The following is a 19,758-nucleotide window of genomic DNA, read 5'->3' as shown; positions in this document are numbered from 1 at the left end:
TACAAGCCTGCATCCTATTTTTACTCAGAGACAGATGGTTCAAACTGACTCCAGCTAAAAAACTTTTTTAAGTCTTGAATTAAAATATACATATGCGTATCAGAAGGCTTTAAGCCTTTCAGGACCGGTTGAGACTCTGTTTCGAATACTGCCTCATTCCACCGAGTTACCCATTCATGTACAGACGGCCCTGTGCAGCCAAGCTTCTCAGATGGGTATTTGCTTTCTAAAAGGAACATAAAGGTTGTGCTGATGGGACAAATAGCAAATCCCCCAATCCTAGGGTCATTCAGCATTTGTGCTGACACGGTCTGTAGGAAACAGGCCGTGGTCCTGCATTTCTGGCAGTATTGATTTTTGTGTTCTTATGAGCAAACCAGGGTAGCTGAAAAAGTGGGTTCATCTTTGTAAGTACACTTGCCTTGATGTGTTTGTGCCTTGAAGTATCCAGGGATTTATTTTGTTTTGGTTTTTTCTCTTTCTTTCTCTGGTAGATTTAAACAGATAGAGCTGAGAGCTTGCTTTGGTGATTCTATGGTACAGCGTCCCCACCAGTGTTCTGTAAATGGATCACAGGTTACCTGTGTACCCAGATATTAATCTCTTGGCCCTCAGGGTAACTAGAGCCCAGGTCAGTCTTCTGTAGTAGTGAACGGAGTTGTGCAAATATCATCATGATCCATGGGTGTCATGTCATGCAATATGTTTTCTGAGGAAGGACAAAGGCAGACATAAATTTATAATTTAAACTTTCCCAATTTTAGAATTGGTGTAGACCAATGTATTTCAAACTCTTTCAACTGCAATTAACAATAATAAATAATATTGATACATAACAATGAATGCGTGTATATCCAAAACAAGCTCCTTGAAACAATAGCTGCCCTTACCATGTGCAGTGCATTCTAGTAGTGCTAATCTGTTAATCACAAACATTGCTACCTGTGACCACTAACTAATTTGATTTTGTAACTTACCAGTGAGTTGCAACCCATGTTTAAAAAGGCTGGTGTGGTGTGTATTATGAGCTAGGAATAAACGCTCTAGCCTATACTTGCTCAGATCCTTCTGTTTCCTGTGGCCCACGTAGAAGTTCAGACCCCTTAAGCATGGCATAGCAGACCTTTGGCTGGAGGGTGACCAATTTGTCCAGGTTTGCCTGGGACTGTCCTGGTGTTAGCAGTGAAAGTCCTGTATACAAGGAACCCCCCCACCTTGCTTTGGTGCAAACTGGGATGGTTTGTCACTCAACCTTTGGGATATGATCTCTGGCTGCGTTTCCCTCCTCATCTTCCCCCATCTTTTGTGCTCAGCATTTCATCTACTGCAATTGACTTGTCCCACAGGCTGGCTATCCCCTTTCCTGCCTCCCACCTGTGTCCATGCTTCCCTCTGCCTGGGAAGCACCCCTTACCTTCTGCTGCCTCCTCTGTGATGGTTTGGGTCTTCTCACTGCCTTGAGAGCACAGCCTACATTGATTTATGGGATCGTTAGTAGCTCTGTGTTTTTCTCAGCTGTCATATTCTTTATCACCCATAGAACAAACATAAGAAGAAAAACTGCTGACATAAAGTGAGTAACTAAGGCGAAGAAAGAATACAAAGGAAATGGAATAAACCAAAATAGATGCCAAGACCAATAGAATGGGGCAAGGGAAGAGGAGACTCACAGTTACAGGAACATGCAGTAGTTAAAAGCATGTGCTCTAGAGCCTTGGGTTTGAATCTTGGCTCTTCACATGTCCAAGTGGTTTGCTTGGGTGTGAGGATAGGGTACTACCTTAGCAAGTCACTTCTCTACATGTGTTTTTCCACCCACCATCACTTCAAAGGGGATCGACAGTCCTTAAAATTAGGTAGGCTTAATTATAAATTCATAAGTGTTCTGTAGTCAATTTGGGAGGGTATTGAATTAAGTCGTTTTAAGATGTCGTATAATCTCTTAGCATATTTTTAGAAGAATAAAATCGACTATGAACATTTATATTGATGATTTATACTGAGAAAGTCTATTTTGACTTTATTATTGAAGCATTAACATTTTCCTTCCCTTGTTTTTATTAATGTGTCTTGAGTTTATTTCCTTTAGTATGATAGTTTCAATTCGTTCTTAGTTGTGAGTTGCAGGAACACCGGGGCAGCTTGAATTTGCCTGCATTCTCCATCAGGGTAGAATGCCCACGTTAGGGATACCAGCCAGTGCTGTCTTGATTTAACTTGGCTGCACAGAAAACCTGGCCCCTTTATAGAGACAGCAAGCCAAGGACTCAGAGTCAAAGCTAAAGCTGGTTATGGCTGAAGTTTTGCTTGTTACCAGCTATTTATCAGCCTTATGGTTTACCTGAGAGTTGTTTATTTTTAGACATGTTCATTTATCATCATAGCAACTTGGAGAAAACAGCTTTAAATGCAATAGATGGCTCTGTTCTAAAGCACTGACATTTTTTTCATCACTTAAAGAGAAAGCCCAACTATCAACATGATGATTTATTCTTAAGGTGTCTTGGGTGATAGATTCTAGATTGCTCAATTTGTTGGTTGAGGTAAACAATAGAGGCTGTCAATTATAAATTGAATAGATTTTGCTAAATAATCCTTTTAGAGACAGAAAACAGATTGAAAATATAAGCCAGACAGGAAAACATTATATCAATGGGTGCACAATGGTAGTGATTTAGGAAAAGATAATTCAATGGATGAGGCCATGCCAGAATTATGTGTTTGTTGCATTTATACTAATGTATAAAAAATTGTATTTCCTACCCTCCCCTGCCCCTCATTGGAATAAAGATTTGCTGCATACATAGTGAGGAAGAACTTTTGTGAGTTTGTCATTTGGAAGCTTAGTGCACTGTCCCAATGTAATGATTATGAAAAAAATTCCCATAGTGAAGGTGTGGGAGATTTCACATTTCTATCTAATGGTTATTTAACAGTTTAGAGACGTTTATTGCGCATTCACTGCCAGGCATTAGAAGCATAGAGATAAATTAGACGTGGAAGGGCCACGCCTAGAGGAGCTTTTAGGGCAACAGGAGAAGAAAATCGCATAAACAGAACAGCCATGCATAAAGGGACATGTGACCCATGTTCCAGCAGACTGTGCACAGGGTGCCTCAGGGCCACCACGCAGGGGTTTGGCTCAGGGTTGGTTGATGTCCTTGGAGGCCTTTGTGGAGGGGATGTGACTGAGCTGAGACAGAAAGACGAGTGGGCGTCATCAGATAATGAATGGTGAGAAGAGCATTTCGGCAGTTTCAAAGGTACGAAAAAAGGAAACAGCGTGGTACACACCAGTAAAATGTGAACTAGACAGTGGAGGGTATATGGATGGAGAGATGGGCAGTGAGGACATTTTCTGAGCCATGTTAGGGAGTTAGGACCCATTTTGTAACTAACAGGGAGTCATTGATATATTCTAGGCAAGGGAGTGGACTCATCAGGTTTGAGTGACAGAAAGGTCACCCTGACGCGGTGCAGAGGATATAGGGGACCGCTAGGGAGCAAGGTTGGCACAGAGACAGGAAGCTCAGAAGAGCATTGCAGTTGTCAGATGAGCCGTATGAAGACTGGCATTGGGCAGTGTGAGTGGACATGGACAGGCGAGAGCAGGCTTGGAAATATTGGGTGGTAAAACTGGGAGTACTGGTGAGAATTGGCTGCAGAGGCATGATGAGGTCAAGGATTTCAGGGCTGAACAAAGGAAAGACGGAACCAGGAGGTGGCAGCATTGCTCAACACACTTTATTGGGCGGTACTTGGACAGGAGTGCGTGAGAGGGGATGTCACTCATAGCAGACCTTCCAGAGACAGCCGCTTGGACCCACCACCCACAAAGGAAAGAGGGATTCAGAGAGGGAATCCACAGTGAGATGGGGAGTGTCTGGGTCAGAGAGCTCCAAAGGGAAACAGCAGTTAAAGGCCTCTTATAGCCATAGGGTTTGTCCTTTCTATGCCTTGCAGATATTGGGTGTGGTTTTGCAGAGTATGCAAAGCAGGCGAGCTCTAAATGGCTAAAAGTATGCTTAGTTGCGTTATATTGAAAGCAATTAGATGTGTAAGAATTTGTGTTTGGTGCCAGTGGGCGCTTCAAGCTAATGGTGCTAGCCTGATGTGAAGATGTGAACAACATAGGGGCCAATACATCATTAACCCATTTATATAATAGCAAGTGGTTAGTCATGCCTACTATGTACTCAATATGAGGCTGAGGAGCCTCTGTGCAAGTTGCAAAGGAAGCTGACTTATATCATGTTCAGTGGAGAAGTCACCCCTTGTGAAGTGCTCTTTGAGCATGCCCATTCAGATAGGAAAGCTCCTGTCTCTGCTCTGGAGTGCTTTCACATCTCTAGGAGCACAGATACATAAGCTCGTATTATGTAAAATGTCACGGTGGTAGCCTTCATTATTGGTTTTTTTTTACTTGATACCTGGCCGAGGCAGGCAATACATCTTTCCTATCTAGTTTGACCCAAGGGTAGGTGTTTCTACAGGATCCTTTGTGCAAGGCCTCACTTCTTTCTTCACTCTAGTTTTCTTTCCCACTCCTTTCTTCTGATTCTATTTTCTGCTTCCTTTTCTGCCCTACATCTTAGGAACCCAATGCAAAATGTTGCCCTCTGGTTGTCCAAACTGTGCCATCTTTAGTTTTACACTCTTTCAAGGATGCTACTTGAAACACTCATTTTCTAAGGACTCTTGATATCATCTGAGTGTTTCCTGAGGGAAGATACTTTAAGAGATGAATGACTGATTCTCTTAATTGAAGAACAATTCCTTTTCCAAAGAGAAGTATATTGAGTCTCTAAGTTGGTGGAATGCACGGTAGGGGGCAGAAATAACTCAAAAATTTTCAGAACTTTTTGGCGAAGATGACAATGGCTTTTGAGTCCTTTAAGTTTTAAGAGCTCTCATCTCTCCTCTGTTAACTAGATGAGAGGGCTGATACCCTATGGATTGATTTTTCTCTCTAGCATAATGGGCCTCTGTGCTGAGTGCTTGAGAGTCTCTCCTGTTTAATGTGCTGCAATTGCCAGTGCTCGAGTTACAGCTTAAGCAGTCCGATTTGGGTAGCTCTGAATTGTGAAATAGTGAACGCAGGACTGGAGACAATATGCAGACACAACAATCTTAAATATAGCTCGAAAACCCAACTAGGGAGACACTAAAGGCATAATTTAGAAGTATTGCCTGATTTCCTAGTAAGGAACTAACCCACTATAAATAAAATTGAAAGGAGCCTAGAAAAATCAACACAAACGCTTAATTGTATGCATGTAGAGATTTTTTTCCCTCTCCAAACCAATAGTTCTCTATTGACATACATAGATCCTTCATGTGTAGATGAAACTCTTGCAGCATTTGGGACTATTCAGGATTGGCTTTGGTGGTATGGCTGGGAATTTTCAGAGGCAAAGCCTTTTTGCTCTTAGGGTCAGCTGTCTCATGCAATTTACACTTGCTGCCGCCAGGTGGTGACAGAGAGTGATTGCAAAATTCTCCTGGAGTAGACTGATGGGACCACCACAAAGTCTTTTGTTTAAGAGTGTTCTTTTGACTAAAATGAGTAAAATTTTGAATAAGTAAACACTGAAAGGGAAGCATTATTTAGCAAAAGTATTCAAGAATAAGGAGATCTGGTGTTTCCAGTTCTGAGTCGTCCACTTAATGGTTGTGGAGTTAGATAACTGCATCTCAGTTTTTCTATTTATGGGTAAAATACTGGTATTGGATAATATCATTGAAGTCTTTGTCCTGAGACAAACATGCATAATTGCAATCGTTAAAACAGAAAGAGTAAAAGAACAAAAGAATAAAAACTTCATACAACAGAGAGGTTGACATTTTATTAACAATCACCTTAGTTCATGTAGGGAGGCTAAGGCCCATTGATTGTGTGTGTGTGTGTGTGTGTGTGTGTGTGTGTAGTAGGGGAGAAGGAGAAGGGGAGTGAGAGAAGGCTTCTTACTTTGTCTTCCTTACCTACTACCTGGCTTAGACAAGTGAAAAATGAGAAATCTTTCACACATAGTTTTATGGAAGTTTTTTTCAAGGCCCCACTCTTTCCCTAATTCCAGTTTTTCTTATGCTATATCCAGAAGTCTTAGATCTTCCTGGTATTTCTAATCATTGTAATTTTTTTACCCTAATCTGAATTTTCTATGCCTAGTGACTTTGCTACTGTGTCTTTTCTGCAGAAAAGAGCTCTAACCGCCTTTGTGTAGGTTATTCATATAACACTTGGCAAAATTTTGTCAGTGAACGTCTCGGTAGGCTTTAGAGTCCACTCCATCTTATCAGAAGTGGGTTAAGGCCAAGTTTAGTTTGAGGATCCCTGGGGATCTCAAGACGAGTTTGGGGATCTGTAAGGTCAAAAATATTTTCATTATAATGCTAAAATGGTGTTTGTCTTTTTCACTGCATTGACATTTGCGATGATGGTGTGGAAGCAATGGTGGGTAAAACTGCTGGTGTCTTAGTATGATTTTAGATAGTGGCACCAAACTGGACAAGTAGTGGCGTCAAGCTTCACTGCTATACACTTGGAGTTAAAAACAAAAAACAAAAAAACAGTTTCACTTAAGAATGTCCTTCATGAAGCAGAACAAAAAATTAGTTACAGTCTCTACCCTTGAGCCACGTCTTTACTATGACAAATAGGAACATATAAGACACTGCTGCTGCCTACCAATTATCAGTGTTGTCTCAAGCAAAGCATTTGTGCATTAGCCTGAGTTGCAAGCTTAACTAGCTGCCTTTATTCACGAAAATATTTTTTTTTTGAAAGAACAATGTAAAGACAAACTACGGTTATTCAGACTTGAGCATTTGGCAGAAATTTTCTCAAAACATGACATGTTCTTGTCACTTCAAGAACACAATTGACAATATTTGTTGCTAATGATAAAAAGTGAGCTTTCAGGCAAAAATTAGAATTTTGGGAAACATATACGCCACCATGAGCTTGACAGCTTTACCATACCTAAAGATGTTTCTGAAGAGTTTTTTAGTAATATTACCAAATCTGGTTTTTGGATAGTGTAGAATGAAATGGGTCAACTTTTCAGAAATCCGCCTAATTTCCTAAATAATTTTCTAAATAACCAGTGCATGATGTTTTAAAATCATTCATAGATAAAAGATTCATTCAATATTTAAGACAGACCAGTGGATTTTAATGTAACAGAATTCAAAAAGTTCATTGATTATTGTGGTTTCATGTTCACATTGCAATTGAACTTTAAGAAACTGCTATTTGTTGATTTTTGGTGTAATGTCAAAGGATACCCATTGTTACCTTAAGAGGCTATTCAAATACTCCTTTTATTGGAATACATATGAGGTATGATCAAACAATGCGATGCATGTTTAAATTAAGCAGTTCTGGAAGTCCTCTTTCATGAGTACCTGTAGTTGCACAGTTGTGGCTGCCTTGATGTCCTGAATCGATTCAAAACATTAATCTTTCATAGTCATTTTGACTTTGGGGAAGAGCCAGAAGTCGCACGGTGCCAGATCCAGTGAATAAGGTAGATGAGGACATGCTGTAATGTTTTTATTTGGCAGAAATTGCTGCACCAGAAGTGATGTGTGACACGGAGCCTTTCCCTTGTGATCACAAAGTATGGTGAATGCTGCTGCCGAGTGCCATCCAACTGAAAGGCACGGATCTGCAATACAGGAAGCGGCACGTCAAACCTCAGTAACAGTGTGTGACGTTTCAACTTGTTCGGTGCAGTAAGTCGGGCATGAGCTATGGTTGAGAGAAGGTGTGTTTTAAAGTGTGCTGTAAATCATCCTCCATCATGACAATGCTCTGTGTCACACATCGCCTCTGGTATACAGCAATTTGTGTAAAAAAAAAAACATTACAGTGTGTCCTCATCCACCTTACCCATTCGATCTGGCACCGTGTGACTTCTGGCTCTTTCCCAAAGTCAAAATGATTCAGGACATCAAGGCGGCCATGACAGCACAACTAAAGACACTCACGAAAGAGGACTTCTAGAACTGCTTCAGGAAGCGGGAAGAATGATGGGATAAGTGTGTTCAAAGTGAAGGGGAGTATTTTGAAGGGGGGTTAATGGCAATATGTATTTTACAGTGATAGACTTTTTAAACATGTAAACATTCACCATAGTTTTTATCACACCTCGTATTTATGTGAGACCAGATTTTCTTCACAACTAAAATAGTATGCCACAACAGACTGAGTGCAGAAATAGGTACAAGAATCCATTGGACTTCTATTAAGCCGGTTATTAAAGAAGGATGTGAAAATGTAAAAGAATTACACTCTTCTTACTTTGCTTTTGGTCTTGGAAAGTATGGCTGTTTTTTCATAAACATTTTGTTAACAATTAAGTTTATTGTTGTTATTTTAAATATAATTGTTAAATATTTACAGCTTTACCAATTTTAATTTTTTAACATGGTTAATGTTAATAGATATAACCCACATAAGCCAAAGCTCTTTGAGGTCCCTGATAATTTTTAAGATTGTCAAGGGATGCTAAATGTTTGAGAGCTGCACATCTGCAGTATACATAAACCAGGCCTAGGCACCTTCCTACTATGAGATGGATTTTATTAAAAATTTGATTTTCACAGTGTACTGATGGCTGTACAAATTTAGCAAGTAACCCTCCTACATTATTCACCAGTCATCCCCCTCCTGAGACCTCTATAGCCGTCTTTTTATCGACAGTGTAATATAGCTGTACAAATGGACTAATGGTTGTGGTCCCATTCATCCCATGGCCTCCAGGTGCAAGGAGGCAGCTGTCTTTTGTGAGACACCAGCAGGTGAAATGAGGTTGTGAAAGATCAAATTTCTTACGCATACCTAGTGGCAGATGAAAAGTTCAACGGCTGATAGTGAATTGCTGACAAGAGCAATTGTTTTCAGGCAGGAAAAGAGAACTTGTTCCTGGGTATTTTTTTTTTTTTTATGTCAGTGAGTCTGACAACTGTTGGGCAATGATTTAAACCTAGGATTCTGACTTTAAGCTTAAAAATAATTTGCATAGGCCCGCGCTAGAAGTGGAATCTCAAACTACTGCCAATTTAGACACCCTAAAGGAAACAGATATCTATATTATTCGAAAGCTAAGCCTGGGGAGGCTCGGGTTCTCAGCAGCTGTGCAAACAGAACTGAAAACCCTTTGCTTCTCCTCGGTTAGACACTTGGTTCTAAACAGGACCAAACCATCCCTTATGATATGTGCAGACATGAAAATGAAGGTGAAAGATCTCATTTTGGGGTTCAAGAAAAGCTGTAAACTTTCCTTTCTTGGTGGATGTTTGTGGACACAAAGACATGCGAAGGAGATGCAAGGTCAACTAGGAAGGCAAAGGGAGGTGTGAAAATAACTTTTGATCTGTTTCCTCCCTTCTCAGCGTCCATACTTTTCTCTCTCGTCTCCCCATTCTTGCCTCTATTGACACTGAGGCCAATGATCCATTTCTGTGATGCGACACCAAGAATGACCCTCCCTGTAACTAACTTGTTAAGTAGAGAAGAAGCTGTTTCTCCAGGTTCCTCTCCATCCTCTGAGGGAAGTGGGTAAGATAGGGAAGGATGCCTGCGTGGGACAGCTTGATTTGTAATTCCGGTGTTCAACAGAAAAATCGAGAAGGATTTTATTACTACTAAATTAAATGATTACGTTTCATTTAAAAAAATACTTTTTCTTTGAGTCATTACCTTTTTAGCCACACACTTTCCATGTTATAACCCATTTAGATTGAAAACCTCCTTCTATTCTTTCTGAAGTGCCTTAGAATGACGTCTAGGAGCACAGACTGGGTCTTCTCACTCTGACTGTATGGCTATTAAATCAGTAACATGCTATTATATACCTTTAGTGTATTTCTCACTGTAACATTGTTTTAAATGATTGTAGTAAGCTTTGAGCGATGGCTTGGTTATTGAATGAGGGTGAATTCCATTTTTATGTGTTGGAAGCCAGTGAGGAATGTTTAGCAGCAGGTAGCTCTGGTTCTTATTTTCTTAAACAGAGAATATCAGAATTGCCTTTCCAGTGACCTGCGTTAACCGCTGGAAGCTCTATAACTCACGTTCCCCATGCTTTGCTTCTTGATTTTGCTTTGTTTCATATGCAGGGAGATTTAGTGGGTCAGATTGGCAAGCTCCCCTCCCCTCACCCCCCCAAAAAACCTGTGGAGTTCAATGCTGACACTGCATTTAATGCCGCTATTTAAGCCATTTCACTATGTGTAAAGGCCCATTCATTTAATGTGTACTTTCCAAACCCTTTATGAGATGTTCTCTTGAGATTTCTTATTCTCCTCGGGGCTGATGCAAAATGTCTATTTTGAAATAGATCCAAATTATCAATAAGTGGAAGGTCTAGCATTGTGGATCTACTACCTTTAAAAAGTGAAGTGTGTTATTTGAAACATCACCACTTAATATAATTGTTTAAAAGTTCCTTTGGTGTTTTTGTTGTATATTTTAAAAATATTGGCTCTACAGCTGGTAACACCAACTTAAATGACCGACTTGTCACACATATTTATCGGTTATAGGTAGACCTTTGCCCTTTGCAGAAATGTACTGAGAATACGCCTTACTTCCCGCTGGTGAATGAAGTTCTTCACAAGAAAATCACAACAAATACAGGATGTTCTTATTCCATAGTTTGCTCCTTAATGACCAGAATATATAGCTGAAGTCCTGCTATCTGATAGGCAGGGAAAGGTAAATAAAAGTTGGGGAAATGTGGGGGAGAGGGAAACTTAGAGTTTTCTAAGAAGTTTCCACTGGCCACTTTTGGCATAGAATGACACAGCTATTGTTTTAACAGTGATTTTTCTGATTGTGCATTTCATTTTTGACATCAGAAACATAAATTGACCCCTAATTCCAGATGGCTTCTGGAATTAGGTTCCGATTTTCTCTTGCCAGGATTTTTGCCCAACAGTATTGATAAACGTGTTTTTAATTAGTTCTATGGCTTCTCTTGAAAAAAGAATATCAGAAGATCTAACTGCGTGGGTCCATATTCTTCCATGTCAACCGTCTATTGGAGCTGGATAGAGCTGCCTCCTTAGGGCATTGGGTTTCTTCTGTGGCTGGCCTCTGTTACTGCTTTGCTCCCTCATGTTATCTGCCTGGCACCTGTAGGATTTGGAATGTGTGACTCAGATTTAAAAAGTCCTTTGTATGTGAATGACTCTGAACTCTAGTTCACAGCCCCTGTCCCTATCCAGCTTCTCATATCATCTGTATATTGCATCTCTGCGTTCTTTCTGCCCAGAAGTTCCGTTGACACCCAAATTGTTTTTGCATCATTTCCCTCTTTGCCTTCTCATTCCAGTTTCACTGCCATCCTCTTTGCTCTCTCAAAGTTGAATTGTTACAAAATCTTTCTCTTTTGCCTCCACATGTAACAGCTACCAAGAGTTACTTCTTCCTTTGTGGCTGTGCTGTTCCCAGTCCACACTCCCTACATTCTGTCTCTGCATTCGCCTACCATCCCGGTGCAGGTGCAGTCAGTCCTGATGGATGTTGGCTCCAACCTCCCAGTAACTTGTCTTATTTCTAGTTTCTGCTCCCATCTGTTTTACAGGCAGGGGCACGAAGAGGCTTAATTAAGCAAGTTCCATTTTCACTTTGTCACTTTCCCTTTTAAAAAGCTTCTGTGATTTCCCATCACTCATTTTACCAAATGGAACTCACGTTTTCCTTTTCCCAAGGCTTCACCAGTTGCCTGCACATATCCATTCTTACCGACTCAAGTTGATACTTTTTGACTTGGGTTCAGCCGTCTCCTGTGCACAGCCTGCTGGTTACTACGTCTGCCATAGGTCTTTGCAAATCTCTAGCTTCCCATCCTTTGCGAGCTCCTGACCTCATTTGATGTCCGGTTCAAATTCCATCTCTTCCTTAGGCTTTCCCTGGCCCACTCCACCAGATCTTGATTATTCTTGTGCTCTGCATTCCCCCTGAACTTGTACATTGGGATGAGCAGAGTCGTAGTTCAGAGCATGGACACACTTCAATTTAGGTTCTGTCATGTATTGACTATACAGTCTTAGGTCTTGCTGAGCCTCCTTTAGCTGAATTGTGGAAAAGACATTAATAATAACACCGGTCTCCTTGGGTCATTTTGATTAAATGTGACAATAAATGTCAAGTGCCTGGCACTCAGTAATCAATAAGCCAATATCTCAGAGACGACCCTCCCCACCACCCCACATGCCCACAAAGTTGAGTTAGGCACTCCTTGAAGGAGAGAATCTGGTTATGCTCATCTTTGTGGCCTGATGCCATATAGAGTGCTTTGCACAGATTAAATATTCAACAAGTATTTGTTAAAAAGTGAAGACAGCGTGTGATCATGAATGGCAGATTGATTATTGTGATTATTGTTATTTCACAAATCTTTGCCATCGTACCATGAGCAGAAATATGTACAGTAGGAACACAGCCCACTTCTCAACTGTGTGTATTCATCAGAAAGCAGGTCTTAGGGTGACTGCAGGTTCTTGATTACCTTCTAAAGACAATGACAGGAGGTTTGAGGACTTTTCATTATTTTGTATTCTTTGGTCCTTTTTTGCCTTCTATCACTCTCATCTATTTAGGGATACATTATATAGTCATCATAGTTGCATACAAATACTATGCAAATGAATACTCGTGGCATTTGTGGTTAGCTTTTTTGTTTTTTAGCTCTGTTTTAGGAATTTGAGTTAGAGGGGGGGTTCTTCATTTCTCAGTTGTTACCATTTTCTTAGTTCCCAGTTAGGAACACAAAAGAGACAAATATAATCATTGGTAATTGGTGAGAGTCTTCTCCAAACTCATTTTATTTGAAAATATTTCTTGCACCATCACCACCAGCATCACCATCACCATTAACATTAAAATTAAATCTCAGATAGATTTTCCCAAGAACTCTCCATGATGTTTATCTCCTACTTCATGTGTTCACAAACAGCTTTTGCTTTGAAAAGGGAAATGCCAGGATAAGCAATATTGCATTCCGTTATGCAAATGTGAATTTTATAGAAATAGGGTTGTATTGGAGATGAAATTAATTGTGACAGTTCAGGAGAAGTTTTACAGAAAAAGAAGATTAATATGTTAGGCCTTCAGTGGCTGTCTTCCCTGACGCATATAATGTTAGGTAAAATGAAATCTCTATGTGCCCAAGCTCAGCGGAGGAATGTTTACTGAGTCCATGGAAATTTGAGAAGGCACGTCTCTAAGGGTTTATGACAGCCTATTTTCTTTTCTCAGTGTGGGGATGAATTGGTCCATTATCATCTAAATTGGAAGTCATGATGATGGTTATTTTTTGGTTCTCTTATTTATTTAGTTTATTTGTCAGAAACTTTTACAGAGAATGCGTTACTTATTCTGAAGTTGCTATTATTCCTCAGACCAGAATAGACTATAACATTGTATTTCTTCAAATATTTACATATACATAATAAGGGAAGATTTTATATAGAGTGAGACTAGATCTAACTGAACTTGTTTCTTTGTTTCTTTGACATAGGCTAAATAATACAACCTGTTACTGCCCAAAACTGGATTTCCTTTTTAACGATTTTTGCAATGCTAATACAAATACAGAAAAGTTATTTTTATATATTCACATTGTTTTTTCTTTTCCTCCAAGGAAACCAACATGTCTGACAAAAGTGATTTAAAAGCTGAGCTAGAGCGCAAAAAACAGCGCTTAGCACAGATAAGAGAAGAGAAGAAACGGAAGGAAGAGGAGAGGAAAAAGAAAGAGGTAAATACTGGGTGTTGGGGTATTGGAGGAGGAAAGGAAAATCACGTGATTCTGAGGGGCCAGTCAAGTGGATAAAGAAGACCCTCTAAAAGAATCCTTTTATAATGCCTGAATAAAATGAGTGGGTAGCTGCATACTCAAGGTAATAAGTTCATTGCCATGTGCTATGTACTGGTCAGGCACCACCTAAATGATGGGGAGCATTTGGCCCAGAGGTCCCCAATCCCCCAATTCACCCCAGACTTGAATAAAACCCTGAAAGTGGTCTGTGATATCGCTATTGTGAGCAATTCCTTAACCTTTTTGAGTCTCAGTTTCCTATCCTTAGTATGGGAAGGGTAATATATTTATTTTGTGGCATTGTGAGGATTAAAAGAGTTAATCTTATAAAACACATAGCAATACCAAAATATAGTTAATATTTAGTAAGTGCTAGTTTTAAAACCTTAAGAAAAGGTTTTAAAAAAAACTACTGGCAAGAACATTTTAGGAGAAAAAAAGAGAATGATGCCTCTGGATTTCCATGGTTTCCTAAGTGGTATATACAGAGGGTGCCAAAAAAAAGTATACGCTCTTTAAGAAAGGAAAAAACTGTATTAAAATTGTAATACTCAATATATAACGATAACAAAAGATGAATATAGGTCATATGTAAACATTTTTTGGCATCCCCCGTATTTTTCAGGGTGAATAAGAATCTGAGGTCTGGTAAAGGGAAAACTACGTTTCCCTCTATTGGTGAGAGGGTGGAGTAGACTCTGCTCCATGGACATAGAATTATGAGACATTAAAGCTAAGAGAGATTTGAGAGACCTTCCATTGAGGCCGCTCTTTACACCAACAAAGCAGCTGATACCCAGAGGTGAAATGTAGCTTTTCTGCCTACTAGACCTGGAATCCAGACTGTCCATTCAATGCCTTGCTGCCGTATCATGTTTTCTTCTGCTGTCTCTGTTCAAGAAATAGTTTACTTATCTCCAATTTGTTGTGGCAGCATAGAAACAGTGCATGTTGTACAAAAGCCAAATGCCAAAGATATTTTTGAATCGTTTTCTAAGAAGGAAACTTTGCATGCTTGCTTGTATAGAAATCAGAGCTGCCTCCCTACTCACAGTTCTTCTTTAAGGAAAAAGAGAGTGCATTTTGATGCATCACAATCTTAAGTGTTGTTTCATACCATAAGACTGGGAGACCAAGGTAACGGATTCATAATAATTATTTCCCGACAAAGTAAAACCTAATTGCAGTTGCATTTTAGTCTCCTGGCATCTTGTATCTCTCCATTCCATTACACTGTGATTGATACCATAGTTTATTTGTCCTTGACAGTGTGTGTGATCTTTTTCCTTTGGAGATCTTTCCTGTTATATATGCAATCTTTGAGCGAAGTAGAGGTGAGAATTGACAAGGAATGGGCATTCATTTCCATGCAAAGCCAAAAAAAAGCATTAAGTTATCATGCTTCCATTCCTTCAAATGTCAACACTTACTGTAGTTTTAAAGCACCTGTTATCCTTTACTAATAACCGGTTTCCTTTTAAACTGACATTCTAATATCCAACTTGAATTTCATAGAATTACCACAAAATGCGATGTGATATGGGAAATCTGGCTCCAAATTATGCTGTCTGCTTCCTCTTTGTTATTTTACACATTGGGAGGGAAATTACAGGCAAACAAGACTGATGGAAACAGGCCACCCTTTTTGTTTTTTTACACCAAGCAGCCTGATGGAGACTTGGCTGGCTACACAGCAGACAGAGCCCTGGGAGTTTGGGGGCGGCAGGTGGTGGGAGTGTGTGGAACACCTGGATTGTGGGCGTTCCCGGGCCGCTACCTAGTCCTGGAATTAAAGTCACATCATCTTAGTTTCCTCATTTCTACACTTAAGCCTATGATATCCTGACCCTGCTCCATGGACTCCCATGGTAATACCGAGTCATAGCCTCCCATCTCAGAGTTTTTAATTCGAAAGATCCACCTGGGGCCAGATTTGGGGATCCACTGGACCACATCGTCTTTAAGGTCTGCCCTGGATAACTCCTGTCCCTCCACGACTCACCCCTCCAAAGCAGAAACCTGGGGTCTCTCTTTCACCACCCCCTTCCCCAACTTACAGTGATCATTAGATCCAGGACAGGCACACACTCTCTGTCTCCCCCACGTCCCTTCTTTCTAAAATCCACATTCCAGCCAGACTCAGCTACTTACGTATCACCTATGGGCCCTACTCCCTTCGGACAGGGAGTTCGTAACTGTTATCCTCCCCCTGCTTTTATCCTTCTTCTGTTTCTCCCTTTTGTCCTTCACCTGGCTGTTAACTACATGTCTTTCAGTTCTCATCTCAAATGTCATGTCCTCCAGAAAGCCTTCTCGGATCCCTTTCTGCATCCATGACGAAGTTAGTCCTATACCCTGTCCTTGACCTTTATCAAACCATTTAGCACAAAGCATCATATTTACCTCCTCACTCGCCTTCTCTTTTCATAGAGTGCGAGCTTTTGAGGACATGTTGGGTGTTTTTCATCATTGAGCCAATGTCTCGTGCAGATCCTGCCACGACAGTAGGCTTTCTTTCAAGGATTATAGAATGAATGAATGAGTGAATGAATGAATATATAAATTAACTAGGGCAGATCTGAGATGCTGGTCACTGGCATCCTTCCCACACATTAGAAATTCTTTCCTGCAAATTTCTTTGGAAACTTCTCATCCTGGGTCTATGGGATGCTCTAGTCCACTGGCTACTGTCATTGACTCCTGAGTTTAAGATTTTCTAGTTTTTATGTTGTTTATAGAGAGTTATAAATAGTCTTAGGCTTATAGGTTTGGTTTTTAACTTCATTTAGGCTTATACTGTAAATAAAGCAAATTTAGAATATAAAGGAAACAAAATGCTCTTGAATGCTAGCCTGAGTAACTAGTTTTGCCATGACTGAAAACTAGTGTGAATTAGGACCACCCACGTTGATTGTCTCCACAGAATCCAGAAAACTGTGTACATGTATAAAATTACCACTCTCTGCTCCTTCGGATGTCAACTGCTTTCTTGGTTGTGGTATTATGGATGAAATCTGATTTTAAAATAAATATAGTGGCCACCATTTAAAACACAGACCCAATTTCATGAAAAATTGGCTTTAATACAATGAGGTGTGTTTAATGGGGCCACCCTGAAGTTTCATCCTGCCCTTGGCCTTCTGCCGAGCTGCTGCAAGGTAAGATGGCCGGAGGTTTCCTGGCCTGTCCTCACTTGTTCCTCTAATAACCACACAGCTGTCTTTGGAAAAGTGACTGGTAATTCCCAGTTGACAATTTTACTTTCTTCGATTATCCTTTCTGGGCCTTAGTTGTGATTACTCTTCACAAGCAGAAATACCAATTGCTGAGGAAGACATCTTTCGCATACTTTTAATTACTAGTACTGAGAAATCACTCCTTATTGAGTCATTTAAACATATTAGGATCCCGTAGTATTTACATGGAAAAAATTGAAATTTTCGTCATTAGGGTACTTGGTATATAACTGTCTTGGATAAAGTAACGCTGTTTAGTTTAAGGTGCTAATTGGTAATAGGAACTGCCTTTATTTCTAATAAGACTCCGTTACCTAATTTTGCATTTTTCATGGTCAACTTGAGTGTGGATAACTTTCCTGAGCTGCTGTTACATCTAGATGGACATTTGTCCTTATTAAAATGTCATTACATTGCCTGTTTCCTTAAGGGTTAAAGGTGGAAGGCAGGGAATGATATGTAAAGGCACCTTGTATTGTGAGAGTGAAATTTTGGAGCTGGAGTTCAGATGCATTTTTTTTTGCACAATGTATGATGATGCATGTTAACATCTGATTTACCCTTTAGTATGTTTCTTGAATGCTTAATGATTAAAGTTAGAATAAATTTAAAAAAACCACACAGATTCTTTGCCTTTCTGCATAGGACATGCATGACAGAAAGTTATAGGTAATATGCCCTAAGTTTATTCAAAAGGAAAAGATTAGGCAGCTCTTTTTCTGATTCCTCTCTATAAGCTGCATTAGAACCTCTCAGTTTCATTACCACTGGTACCCTGTTGTCCTTCAGTAAATTTTTATTGAAAGAATGAGGGAAGGTTAAATTTTTATTTTTTTTAATTTTTTTATCCCAGGCTGTAGAAATGGCTTGGTTATGAGCATGGAATCACTGAAAGTTGAGATGACGCCTTGTAACAGTGGTGCTGGAAAGGGGCTTTCTGAATGGGGTACAGTTGATGGAAATTGCCCTGCATGCTGCATCGTTCTAAGGTTCTATAGCTATAGAATAGCATTTACCAAAGGCAGACATTCATTCAACACTTTTTAAAATTGAGCATCTACTATGTGTCTGGCCCTGACCTAGAGGGGAGGATATGGTGGTGAACAAAATCAACATTGGTCTGCTCTCGGTAAAGCTGATAGTCCGGCTATGGCTTAACTCTTTATTGTAAAACCATTGGCTTCCTAAGATGAATTTTGCTTACCTTAGTATTTTCATTTGGATTTCATTAGCTGCTATGGTAATTCCCTTTCCTTTCGTTTCCCCTCTTTTCCTTCCATTCTTCTTTTTAACTTTGTGATATATAAATATTGATACAGACCCTCCCTCTGCAAGCTCCCTTTTCTCACTTAGTTCTGTCTTTGCCTCTGATGTATGCTTGAACTTTGGAAACTGCTTCAGTAGTTCAAATGTTAAAAGTGGAAAAGAACATGAACTGTGACATCTTCATGGATAGAGATTAAACTGCCATTTCAGAATTTTGGGTTACGTGAGAGTGCCTGAATTCCCCTAATACTCTCATTAGCCCTTGTCGGCCCCCATGACGGCTGTTTCCCCTCTAGTGACATAGAGACTTCAAAGATATGAGTACATTTTAAGCCCGAGGCAAATGATAACAGAAGTGTTGAGCTCAGCACTATGTACAAAGATGCATTTTGCTTATAATCAGGGTGTAGGTTACCATCTGGGAGTAAGTCAAAAGTTGCATGATGTCTTTCTGCTTTAGATGCCAAGACGTACGAGTAAATTATGCTTCACTGCTGTGCAGTGTACTCTGCACCCCCGAAAGCGGTCATGTACCTGTTAGGGTGCGCAGCTTGCCCCAGGGGAGGAAGGTGTGTCTGATAACTGGATAATTGATTTTTCACAAGCTTTAAGACAGCTTCACTTCTGTAACTCACAAAGCTTTGTCTTGAGACAGCTGCACATCAAATAGGATATGTGTTTCAGATGTGGGGCAAATGTCTAGTCTTAGGAAGTAACTGTGTTTTAAAAACGAAAAAGACTTGAATGTTTAATTCCTCCAGAGTCCCACCACTGACCTTCTTTAATCTGTATTTTGACTTGTCACTATCCTGTAAAAGCACAAACTAGGCATAGGATCTCACTATAAGAGGCTCACACAAGATGTGTTTTTTAGACAGAATTTGGGAAAGGAAGATCTAAATGATTTTGTGTTCCATATTTTTCTCCATGTGAATTTTCTCTTTTGAGTTAATATGTATAATAGAAGCCTATGGAAGTCAGAATTAAGTAACAAGAGTTAATGTCAATATTGTTCACATGCCTTAATAAAAATTTTAGCCTGGTTTATTTTAAACAATGGTAAACTTAGATTACTGATACAAATAGTGTATTTTACACTTACAGATTTTCATAACTGATTTTATTTTTTAACCAGATCCCAGTAATTCCTTGTTTGCATAATCCCAAACATGGGGCACAAATATTACAAACACGCCCTCATCAAGAACTGATAGTATGTTTTCCCAGAAGGCACAAGGAGGCCTAAAACAGGACAGCGTTTTTAAAAATTTTACATCCTCTTTAGAAAACGTATTTTGCTGTGATGGTTTTTTTTTCAAGACCGGTGAGAGAAACTTTTATGCCATGTGATAGAGGCAGGAAGAAGCGTTCAACCAAAGAGAAAGCACTGGGTTTGTAATTATTAAATGGAGCAGTTACAGTGT

The 19,758-nt window shown here is 39.8% G+C and overlaps 1 protein-coding gene across 1 annotated transcript in view; it reads left to right on the top strand.

Annotated features, from left to right (window-relative positions):
- The window catches only part of DYNC1I1 (dynein cytoplasmic 1 intermediate chain 1), a 314,035-nt gene that overhangs the window by 19,209 nt on the left and 275,068 nt on the right, over positions 1-19,758 (top strand). Inside the window, exons 2-3 of the mRNA XM_019662070.1 lie at positions 13,656-13,791; positions 17,922-18,014. Of these exons, the coding sequence (XP_019517615.1) occupies positions 13,665-13,791; positions 17,922-18,014 (220 nt within the window). The 5' untranslated portion in view covers positions 13,656-13,664. The remainder of the gene's footprint in view (positions 1-13,655; positions 13,792-17,921; positions 18,015-19,758) is intronic.

The sequence above is a fragment of the Hipposideros armiger genome, unplaced genomic scaffold (genome assembly GCF_001890085.2).
Source record: "Hipposideros armiger isolate ML-2016 unplaced genomic scaffold, ASM189008v1 scaffold_365, whole genome shotgun sequence".
NCBI lineage: Eukaryota > Metazoa > Chordata > Mammalia > Chiroptera > Hipposideridae > Hipposideros > Hipposideros armiger.
Note: the sequence above shows the minus strand (reverse complement) of the source record. Positions and strands in the feature narration are given on the sequence as shown.